The 12,031-nt window shown below is 37.6% G+C and overlaps 1 protein-coding gene across 1 annotated transcript; it reads right to left on the bottom strand.

Annotated features, from left to right (window-relative positions):
• Nucleotides 1-284: 284 nt before the first annotated feature.
• On the bottom strand, nt 285-11,511 carry LOC109472058 (leucine-rich repeat-containing protein 15-like). The gene is made up of 2 exons (XM_019771634.1): nt 9,867-11,511; nt 285-373 (listed from the first exon to the last, which is right to left on the bottom strand). Exons 1-2 carry the CDS (start codon nt 11,509-11,511, stop codon nt 285-287), a joined length of 1,734 nt encoding a protein of 577 aa, XP_019627193.1.
• Between the last annotated feature and the right edge of the window lie 520 nt (nt 11,512-12,031).

The following is a 12,031-nucleotide window of genomic DNA, read 5'->3' as shown; positions in this document are numbered from 1 at the left end:
CAGTGCTGTCTGATCTGTTACAATAGCTGTTTTGGGTTCTGTGTGGCCTGTTGGTGACAACTTGTCCGTATCTTCATATGCAAGCTCTGAAACAGTAGACTCATATTGTGGGTTTATAGCTGTTACAAATATGTTGTTTTTTTGGGTCTGGATGCGAAGGGAGGTTCTTGGTCCTTTCTATGTGCCACTTAATCACGAGAATGACACCAATGAGGCCAGTGCCTACTATAACACCAATACCAACAACATGAATAGTTAGGGAGAAACTAAGAGCAGAATCCTCATCATTGCTGCTTTCTGGCTTGCCTGAAATTCTGATGATAGTAAAACGTGGTGAAGATGTTAAGGCTGGTTCTAAAGTTGTAGGGTTTTCCTGTCGGGCATACACAAACAGTGAGGCAAATGTAGAACCAACAGGATTTGTTGCAGTACAGACGTACAGGCCAGCAGCATCTGCAGTAACGTTTATAATGATTGTACCATTCGCACCCTCAGTCACCCTCCCACCTGACTGTACGGTTTTGTTTAGTCCAGATGAGAGAGTCACTGTGATGTTTGGTGTGGGGATACCTGAAGCTTCACACACCAGAATATCCCCCTGGGTAGAAATGTTATAAAGTTTGTTTCCCTCAAATCTCACAATGTTTGCTTTGCGATTACAAATCAGTTCTGCAGGATCAATATCTTTGAGCTTTTCCCTGATAAATTTGGCAGGTTGGGAACAAATCATCTGGTTTTCAAATGGATGAGACCCGGTCACTTGTTTCCTGAAGGGAAGCATCCTACAGTCACACTGCCAGGGGTTCTTATCAATTTTGACTTTAGACAACGATGACAGCTTTTTATAGGCCATCATGGGCAACGATGTAATGTTGTTGCTTACCAACTCTAGCACAGACAGACTTGCAATGCCTGTCAGTGTTCCGGCTGGTATGTCATTGATGTTATTAGATCCTAAATAGAGTTCCTGTAAGTTTCTCAACACTGAAAACGTGTTAGATCCCAGTTTTGTTAGCCTGTTAGAAGTTAGGTTCAAGATTTTCAGTTGTGATGTTGGAAGAAATGTTCCAACCTGAATGTCATGAATGTCATTCGATTGCAGATCTAGTTTTTCCAAGTTACCCAACCCAGTAAAACATACCAGCTCTGAGGTTTGATAGTTTGTTCCCCACTCAGATACAAACTTTTAAGCTTTCCAGTTGGATTGAAAGTTTCATTCTGAATGTCATTGATGGGAACCATTCGTAGATCTAGCTTTTCCAAGTTACCCAACCTGTAAACATCCCAGGTCTGAGGCTTGAGAGTTTGTTATGACGGCCTCCTAGCTTCAAGGTTTTAAGCTTTGAAGTTGGATTGAAAGTTCCTGTCTGAATGTCATTGATTTTATTAGTTGATAAATCAAGGAATTCTAAATTTTGTAACCCTGCAAACATGTTATCTGTAAGATTTGTTACTTTGTTGCGATTCATGTGCAAGCGTTTTAGTTGCAACATTGAATTAAACGTTCCGGCCTGGACATCATTGATGACATTGGCCTGCAAAAAAAGGGTTATCAAATTTGCTAACCTGATAAACATGTTAGGTTTAAGGTCTGTCAGTTTGTTTTGTGAAAAGAGTTAACGTCTCCAAGCGCGATAAGAAACGAAATGCGTTGTTATTGATTGTGGTGATATGATTGAAATCCAAATGTAAATTTTTCAAGTTGTACTGTAAGAAATCAGACTGGTCTAAGGTAGTGATCAGATTATGTGTCAAAGACAAGTAACTGACATGGCGCGGTAGGTTCTGTGGAATGCTAGTGAGGTTCATCCTGTTAAAGTGGCAACGATGTTTGGTAAAACATCGACTTTCTGTTGGTCCAAACACCTCTAGGATGACCAGAAGGAATATCAGCACACCTGCCTGTTCTTTATCCATGTTGTTGTAAAGCTCTGCACAGGCATAATATTGACAAAAATGGTTATAATACTTATATGTGCACCCTTTAAGTCGGATGGCAATTTTTTATGTATCACTATAAATAAAACAATGTTTTACTTGTCGTTTTAAAACCCATGATCCGAGTACAGGAGAAAACCGTTACTAAAGCTGCTGGGTAGATTTTGAAAACTGCCTGACGTTTCAAGATGCACCCAGTACTTTTCGCCATTGCAGTGGCTAACGGAATCTGTAGTAAGCAGGTATTTAAAAAAATAAGAATGGATTTGGATCAGAAACAAGTCTTGTGTTTTTACCTACAATATGTTTTTAGCTTGTCTTAGTTTTTTTATTGAATTTTCTTAATAATTGTCTCCATTTACATATGTATTTTAAGATGTTGGATTAATACGCATTCAACTCCAGATCCCGTTAGTCACTGATAAAACATAGTGGATCGTATTTAAACGTCTAACTTTTTTCAAAGTCTATCCCTATCAGTTGCTTTTCTTGACTATCTAATTTCCAGGATGTCTAACCTTCTTTAACACATTGTACAAGTACATTTTGATCTGTATTTTTGCGGCCAGTCCCAAAAGCATCTTAAATGTAAGGGTGCTTCTGAAATACTACATTGACCACGAAAACAGCTACGGTAATTATAAAAATACGTGCATCATCACAGGCATGGCTGCAAACAACGTATACAATTACATGCCGATTAAACAAAGGGAATTGTGTGTTTTAGTTGCCAACGCGAAAATCTAGCTGACCACAATACTACGTATTTTATCAATAAACAAAGATGTTTCGCCAAAAATACGTTTAGCAAAAGATTAATTGAATTAACTGGCAGCAGAAAGCTCAGCTCAAAATATTGGCCGCCTCTTTTGGAGAACTTTTAGTCTGTTAAGGTGTGATTGAGAACCCAAAGGGAATAGACGGTAGCCCAGGTGACCAAAAATAGTGACTGCATCACTTAGCTTCTGCTGCGATTGTGATGAAATCTGTCGATTTTGTAGAGATGCCAGCGCACCTGCTATTTTCAATTTAGGGAGCCCAACACAACCATTACCCATCGATCGACGTACCAAGCAGTTATATAAGTTCTTTATGTATAGATAGATGTTACAGATACTCATTAATATAGTATGTTTAACGGTGGCGCCATATTTTGCCCACATTCAATACTAGTGTATTAGCCTTTACCCATTTCCATATGTATTATTGTGACAAATCAGATTGTAGCGTGTGGACGTAATATTATGCAGTTGCATGTGTTGTTTGCAAACGTCACTATGTTTGAATGTAGGCAGCAGTAGGTAAGTCATGTACAGGAAAATAATATGTAATTGCTAACCAATAAAGAAGACCTAAGATGGTCTATTTTAGATATAACTAAAGCCTCCAAATGGTAAAAACCCACAACTTCAGAAAATTGCTTCTGTCAAGGCTACTAGTAAGCAGTGGTTCAAAACTTTGTAAAGGTTGAGAAAAATCGTCTCTTTTGTTCTGATCAAAACTATAGATGTTCTGGTAAACATTGAGCCCTGACCTTAAAAAATGTGCTTGATACCCGTGTATGGTCTTTTGTGTAGTTAAAATGGTTAGCAATTATAAGTCCCATAATACTTATTAGAAAAAAGGCATGTAAACCATTTGGCTTTTTCAGTGCTACATACATGTAAATGTTTCACCCCAAGAATTGAATTGAAATACCACCTGCATAATATTATTATGCAAGTTAGTGCAAGTAAAATTTATGTTTTCTATCTAGAGATTCTATTTGGCAATAAGGAATGTTTGGGGCTTATCTCTATTGTATAAGAAACGCTTACCTCTGAAATTTACCGAGATCTTCCTGCTAAGCAAGACAGAATATCTTGTTTTGCCGAGAAGTGCTGAGGACTGGCGTTGTTTGTGTGCAGCTCTCGATGGTGCTATAGTATGTGAAAGCAAGTCACACTATATTTGCATATCATTGGTTGTGTAGCAGTTGATTGTCTGCTTTAATATGTTAACCCTCGACATCACAGCGTTTATTGCATAAATCGTGTTTGTACCTTTTATTTTATTTCAGTGGTACAGTCTGTATGCTATGTGAAAACATCTTAAAGTCTTTCCCTCATTTGTATACAGTTGTTTATGTAACAGTAACTGTTGATTGTCTGCTCTGTTTATTGATCCTCGTAGATTGAATGTGTTGACTACTTTATGCTGGGACTAACTCTCAACATATAACTTTAAGAGAAAACAACCTGTAGAAATAAATTTTATTGTTATTCAACTTTCACCAAGAAGGTTTAACCTTGTTCTTATCAAAACTTTGTATGGTTGGAGATGCCCTTACCACCACACAAAGGTTGAGAAAATTGTCGACTTCTTCACCTTGTTCTGGTATAAACTATAGATTGGTAGAATGTTCTGGTAAACATTGATCCCTGACCTTCAAAAGATGGGCTTCATACATGTGTTTTTTTATTGTAGCTGTTGAAATGGTTAGCAATTATAACTCCTGTAATGTGTACTCAAATAGTTGTTATTTAAAAAAAGACAAGTAAACCATTTAGCTTTTTCAGTGCTACATAAATGTGTCACCCAATTATTGAATTTAAATACCACCTGCATATGCAAGTTAGTGCCAAGTAAAATGTTTGTTTTTTTAGAGGTTCTTGTTGAAAACAGGCAAGTTTGGGGCTTATCTCGGTTGTATAGGAAACGCTTATCTCTGAAATTTACCGAGATTTTCCTGCCAAGCAGGACAGAATATCTTGTTTTGCTGAGGACTGGTGTTGTTTGTGTGCAACTCTCGATGGTAAGACCTGCATGCTATGTGAAAACAAGTCACACTCTATTTGCACGTCATTGGTTGTGTAGCAGTAGTGTTGATTGTCTGCTTTAATACGTTAACCCTCGACATCACAGCGTTTATTGCATAAATCGTGTTTGTACCTTTTATTTGATTTCAGTGATGCAGCCTGTATGGTATGTGAAAACATCTTAAAGTCTTTCCCTCATTTACATACTGTTGTTTATGTAAGAGTAACTGTTGATTGCCTGCTCTGTTTATTGATCCTCGTAGATTGAATGTGTTGACTACTTTATTCTGAGAATATCTCTCAACATATATCTTTGTTTGAGAGAAAACAACCTGTTGAAATAAATGTTGTCTTTTTATCTTAACCAATAAGGTTTAATCTGTTTTCAGTGCCATCTGTGTGTCTAGTCTGTCTCTTGAGCATGATGCAAGAGTGACGCGTATTGCTCTTACTTATATGTATCTGGGTAGGTCTTGATGAGACTTCAAAAATGATTAGACCTCTAGTGTCTTATTGTGGTACTAGTTACTATGTTACTAGTTTTAATATCTCCTGTTCTAGAATGCTATGGCCACGATTTTTGTGAGGTATAATAAAGCATACACATGCCAATCACCTTAAACTATCGTGAGTCACACTGGTGGTGTTTGTTTTGATTTTATCGGCACAAATTCAACAAATGAATTTGATGATGGTTGCATGTAAACAAATGTGTCACCTCTATCACACCTGTCAATCTGGTTTTGCTGATTCAGTTAGGGAACGATGCACCTTTGTTCATTCTACAAACTCTGTTAGAACATGGGACTTTATATGTTATAATTTTTACCACCTTGAGAAATGGAGGTATGGTTTTAGGTGTGCCTGTGTGCGTGTGGTCAGCATAACTTCATAATGCCTTGATGGATTGTAATGATATATTGTTTGTTGGTAAGTCGTAGGAACACAACGGCCATCGTCATATAGGGACCTCCTTGTGGCTGACCTTGGTACTGCAGCAGAACTTCCTGTTCTTGTCTCTTTTGTCCTGAACATGCTATGGTCTTCCAAGGATGTTTTTGACAGATAGCTTTTCATGTCAGGAAAAAGTGGTGTGGGTTTTGTCACCGGTGCACCCTAGTAGCTTGACTGGAGGGGAGTTTCTGGCAAAATCTCAAATACATGTGAGTCCAGAAAGGAACAACGCATTTTCATCATTTTTTGTATGTAGGTAGTTTCAAGAGATTTGTACATAATTATATGCATATAATAGTACTTTATTCGTGTAATATATGTAATCTTCTGTAGGTAGGACATCAACAGATACCAATTATGCAAATAATGACCTAATCTGCAAAATTAATGTGAAAATGCAGCGATTTCTTATTGATGAGTGATGGGAATTTTATACCTTGTAACAACTAAAGTGTAAGTAACTAAAAGACTTACATTACTGTTGAGAACATGTTGAATTGAAATATTTAAAAGGATAGAAATTTGACAAGCAAGATATTTACATTGAACTAGATTATGATAATTACGACCTTATTTCCATAATTTAGGATAAATTATATTATATCAACTCTACATATGGTATGAGATCTCCGAAGTCTTGTTTATACCAAAATGAGTCTCAAAGTCAGTCTTAAACTTTCAATGCCATTGTTTATTGGCCATTACATGAACACCAACATATTTGCACATTTGCTGCTTTATTGTCAAAGCTGTTACTGGGTCTTCAAACGCTATTTCAATTTACTGCAGTTGTTAATCAGTACAGATAGTTTAAATCAAATGATAAACTCCTAAAACACCCTGTAGTGATATTCTCACAATTACTGCCTAAAACCAGTAGAAATATAATATATAAAAAAAATTTTTGCCTCTGATATTGTAATAGTTTCATCCCATTTTTGATGCATACATCTATATAAACATTCGCTGTAAACTCATTTTGAACAATAAGTGAAAACCATATACCATATGTGTACACTCACAGGAGATACGTGTATGTACTTACTGTTGACAACTCATGGCAGGATGTTTTCAAGTAACATATTTCAATCGTCATCTAGAAACACTTCCATAAAATAAGATGTTTTCATGCTGCCAACTTGTTACGCACTTGTTACAGCAATAATTATTGTCCTAAGAACAATAACTTTAAATGCCATTTCTATTCAATCTGGAAATGTCCTGTTTTAAAAAATAATACACCTCAGCAATTCCTGGTAGTTAAATCTTACTGTCACATAAAGTGATTATTCATGAGCAATTCAAATGCTCTTAGAAGAGGTGGTATACAAGGTTCTTTTCACTGTTGTCAAAGTAATAAAACTATAATGAATATTTTTTGAATTATGAAAATGGAAAGAATATTAAATTTTCGTTCTACTTTGTGTAAACATTTCCCTTGCAACGTCTCTCAAAACCTTGACACATTAAGTTGTTTTTTGTCTTCTGTGTACTTATCATTTATCATTTAATAAAGGAAAATTTCTCCACGCTCTCTGCTCAATGTTCACCATTTATCCCTCATTTAAAGGACAGTAATATCATATTAACAATAATGAGCAAAGAACAATTCCAAAATTATCATTGGCTTCTACTTATATTAGTATGCTGTAACCTTAGTACACTACAGCTAAGAAGCTTCATGTTTCTCTTTGGAAAAAAAGGATTGTTAGCCGTTTAATCCCTTAGTCATGTATTTTAATACAACATTGAGTGTTAGGGTAAAATATTTAGGATAGTTGCTTGTAAAGAATGGGTGACATTTGTTTCAGTGTGCTAAATGCACGGTGGTAAAATCTGGGCTGCAAAGTTCCCACATTTCATAGAATCCGAACTGTGTTCGATCGTGTTCGATCTGGACAATTCAAATCGAACCCGCGTTCCATTTCCATGACTCCTGCGGTCATTTACAACAAAGCGGCAAAACAAGCCCTTCTGCCTGAGTGCCTCGCAACAGATAAAAAACAACACTTTTCTATAGATACAATCAGTTTCCTGGACAGTACATGTCCGCTATCATTTTTGGTGGGTATAACATGTAGCGAAGCTACTGTCGTATCCTTGGGTGACCTTGAATACTGTAATGATTCTTTACGCCTGTATGAATAACACAATGCACACTTTCTGGCGATATGACATGTCTGCAAAACTCGTTCAAACCTGGAAACATGGAGAGTCAAGCATACCCCATTTACGGCTCAAAATGACTGTCACGGTTGTCCCGAAAATCGTGTTTTAGGGATTTTTAAAAAATGGCCTCAATTTTGAATTATGGGTAATTTAGTGAGAAAAATGTCAAAAAATGCATTTTTTTTCTACCAATATGTCGACAAAAACTAGACTTAAAACACGATTTTTGATCTTATCCGTAGTGAGCGAAAAATATAAAAATCGAGGATCTGGTGCAATATACGTAGCCAGGTTTGAACGATGTTTTGCCTAAAAACGTGACATGACTTGTGCTCGGAAACCCAAAAATAATCGTCTTTCTGAGCAAAATTTTTTAAAATCAGTTATTTAACATAAAAAAGCTAACATTTACAGGATGTTAAGACGATATTTTCATTTTAATTTGACGAAATTTACCACTAAATAGTATTTGTTTATTTTCAAATATTTTACGGGTAGTCCAAAACAGGCCAAAATAGCGTCTTGTAACCCGAAACCTTTTAGAACGCGCCTAGCAATGGGAAAGAATACCGTAGTGACAGACCGCCGTGATGTGTGGGTGTCAAGATTGTTGTGCAACCTGCAATGTGCTGCCTGTTCTTACATGTTGCTTCTTCAGGAGGAGGGGTGGGGGACTAAGGGGCATCACTAGAAGCTTATTAATATTATAATAATTTAATTCTCTCTTGAGCAAACCCATAGCAGTCTCCGGTGTTGACTGCCCTATGTGTAGGAGCTTAACATTATATTTCCCAACAAGACTTAGGTAATTATGAGCACTAGTCCTTTTTTGTGTGGGACGTGAAGTTCAAGGTCCCGTGTTTAAGAGAGTTACACCCCAAATATCTCTAACACACTAATCAAAACAAAAGTAAGAGATCCATCCCCATAAGTTGATCAAACCTTAGTCTGGTATACGTAGTATATGCAGTTTGTACATATAGTACGCCTAACTGAGGGTTACCACTAAATATGTTAATATCAGTTTGTTTTATCATTCATCCATTCATCTTGGATTTATCATTGATTGTCTTTAAGTCCTACAACTTGTTAAATCTTAGTTTCTAGGGGATGTATCCTTGCACAGATAATGACACTAGTTGGAGACAGCAGTCCTTGAGTCATAGTGCGGGTTTGAGGATTTACATATAGTCTTCAACTGATAACAACCCGATTCTGTCTCTTGACTGGCTGTAACAGTAACTGTGTTGTTTTTCATTTTGAGGGATGTATCTGTGTACAGATAATGACACTGATTGGAGACAGCAGTCCTTGAGTCATAGTGTGGGTTTGAGGATTTACGTATATTCTCAGACTGATAACAACCTGTCTCATCTTGGCTGGCTATAGGATAAGCTGTTTTAGTTGTTACAACATGAGAGCCTGTAATTGTATTTTTCGGTAACATATTCTCATTCTCATATGTATGATCTTGGATAGTTACATCACATGTATTGTTTGTGGGTGTGCTGCCGTTAGAGGTTGATCCAGCATGGTCTTTTGGTGACAAATTATCCACATCTTCATATGTATGCTGTGACATAGGTCTTTCTGTGTTATACTGAGGGTTCATCATTGATTTTGTGACAACCCGAGACTCACCCAATGTTGTCTGATTGTGACTGGCTGGTACGTGTGCATTAGAGTTTAGGTTTGTAGGACCTACTGGGGACAAATTATCCACATCTTCATACGTATGCAGTGAGACATCTGTCCCTGAGTTATACTGTGGGTCTCTGTCCAAAGATCTAATTTCAGCCGGAGACACTATTGTTTGACCATGGCTAGCTGTTCCAGAAGACGGGTTGTTTACAATAACACCGGGGGTTGTATATGAATGAGGGTTCTTGGTCCTCCTTTTGTACCATTTCAGGACATGAATGCCGACTCCAATACAGATAGTGACAGATATTGCGGAAATAACAAGAGCGAGAACAGTTGGGGAGAAACGTAGAGTAGATCCCTCACCATTGCTGTTTTCTGGTTTTCCTAAGTTTCGGGGAACAGTAAGACCTGGTGAAGATTTGAGTGCTGGTTCAAATAAGACGGTTGTGGGCCTGTCCAGATCTGGTTCTATTGTAAAAGTTGTGAACTTGCCAGGATCTGGTTCTATTGTAAAGGTTGTAGGCTTGCCAGGATCTGGCTCTATTGTAAAGGTTGTAGGCTTGGCGGGATCTGGCTCTATTGTAAAAGTTCTAGGCTTGCCAGGATCTGGTTCTATTGTAAAAGTTGTAGGCTTGTGCAGGTCTTGTTCTAACGTAAAAGATGTGGGTTTGTCTAGGTGGATATTAACACACAGTGAAGCAAATGTAGAACCAACAGGACTTGTTGCAGTACAGACGTACAGACCAGCAGCATCTGCAGTAACGTCTATAGTGACGGTACTGTTGGTACCTACAGTCACCCACCCCCCTGACTGTACAGTTTTGTTCAGTCCAGATGGGAGAGTCACTGTGATGTCTGGTGTGGGGAAACCTGAAGCTTCACACACCAAACTCTGCCCCTGTGTTGACGTGTTATAATCTTTGTGTCTCTCAAATCTCACAATAGTTGGTTCACAAATTAGATCTACAGGATCAAGATCTTTAAGCTTGTGCCCCAATAAGTTGGCAGGATGGGAACAAAGCATCTGGTTTTCAAACTCATAAGACCCGGTCATTTGTGTCCTAAATGGAAGTATCTTACAGTCACACTGCCAGGGGTTGTTATTGATGTTAACATTAGATATTGATGACAGCTCTCTATAGACCATCTTGGGTAACACTTTGATCCTGTTTTCACCCAAATTAAGGGAAGAGAGACTTCCGAGACCTGTGAATGTTCCAGATTGAATGTCACTGATGTTATTACACCATAAAGTGAGACGCTTTAAGTAATTTAACCCTATGAACATCCCAGCTCTGAGTTTTGCAAGTTCGTTTGTAGGTAGGTACAGAGAGATAAGGTTTGTAGTTGGGTTGAAAGTTCCAGTCTGAATGCTACTGATATCATTATCGTCTAGACGGAGACTCCGTAAGTTTCTTAATCCTATAAACATGTTATATCCGAGCCGTGTTAGTCTGTTGCAATATAAATACAAGTCTTCTAGTTGTGGTGTTGAGAGAAATGTTTTAGCCTGAATGTCACTGATGATATTCCATTGTAAACCCAGTCTTTTCAAGTTATCCAAGCCTATGAACATGCCAGATTTGAGGCTAGGAAGTTTGTTCATATAAAAGTTCAAAGATATAAGGTTTGAAGTTGAATTAAAAGTTCCAGTCTGAATAGTATTGATAACATTACATTCTAGATGGAGTTCCTGTAAGTTCCCCAACCCTGTAAACATCCCAAATCTGAGACCTGATAGTTTGTTCATATCTAGGTGCAACGATTTAAGGTTCGAAGTTGGACTGAACGTTCCAGCCTGAATGTCGTTGATGTTATTATACTTCAGGGAAAGGTTTTGCAAATATTGTAATCCTGTAAACATGTTAGATCTGAGATTCGTTAGATTGTTTTGATCCAGGTATAAGTGCCATAGTTTCACTGTAGCACTAAACGTCCCGGTCTGAATATCATATATGTCATTCTTCTTCAGATACAGTTTTAGCAACTGTCTTAATCCTCTAAACATGTAGGGCTTTAGGATTGTAAGTAAGTTATTGTCAAGACGTAAAGTTGCCAAATTTGACAAGGAACAGAATGCGTTTTTATTGATTGTGGTGATACGATTGCCACTCAAATTTAAACAGTTCAATTTGTACTGTGAGAAATCAGACTTATGTAAAGTAGTGATAAGGTTATGTCTTAGAGACAAGTGCCTGATATCATGTGGTTTCAGTAGGTTCTGTGGAACGCTAGTGAGGTTCAGCCAGTCACAGTTGCAGTCGGAAGGTCGTGAACAGGTACAGGAGGCTTCTGTTGGTCCAGACGCCGTCAGGATGACCAGAATCAATACCAGCACACCTGCTTGTTCTTTATCCATGCTGTTGTGATTAGGCTCTGCATAGGTGCATTACAAGTATGGTTATGTTTATTTATTTTATTTATTTATTTATTCTGCTGTATAAAAAGACAAATTGTACAGCCAGGGCAGCTCAACTAGCCAGGCGGCTATTATTAAGGGCTTGCCCTGCTGTGAAGACAAACATTTA

The sequence above is a fragment of the Branchiostoma belcheri genome, unplaced genomic scaffold (assembly GCF_001625305.1).
Source record: "Branchiostoma belcheri isolate BF01 breed outbred unplaced genomic scaffold, Haploidv18h27 scaffold264, whole genome shotgun sequence".
In the NCBI taxonomy this organism is placed as follows: Eukaryota; Metazoa; Chordata; class Leptocardii; order Amphioxiformes; family Branchiostomatidae; genus Branchiostoma; species Branchiostoma belcheri.
The sequence above is the reverse complement of the archived record's forward strand: the minus strand, read 5'-3'. Positions and strand labels throughout refer to the sequence as shown.

Bases quoted from the DNA above. Each gene is read 5' to 3' on its own strand.
- LOC109472058 (XM_019771634.1), bottom strand. From the start codon at position 11,511: ATGTTTAGAGGATTAAGACAGTTGCTAAAACTGTATCTGAAGAAGAAT. The intron at 374-9,866 runs GTGAGGGATCTA...TATGCCCGACAG, and splicing joins AAAACCAGAAAACAGCAATG to GAAAACCCTACAACTTTAGA.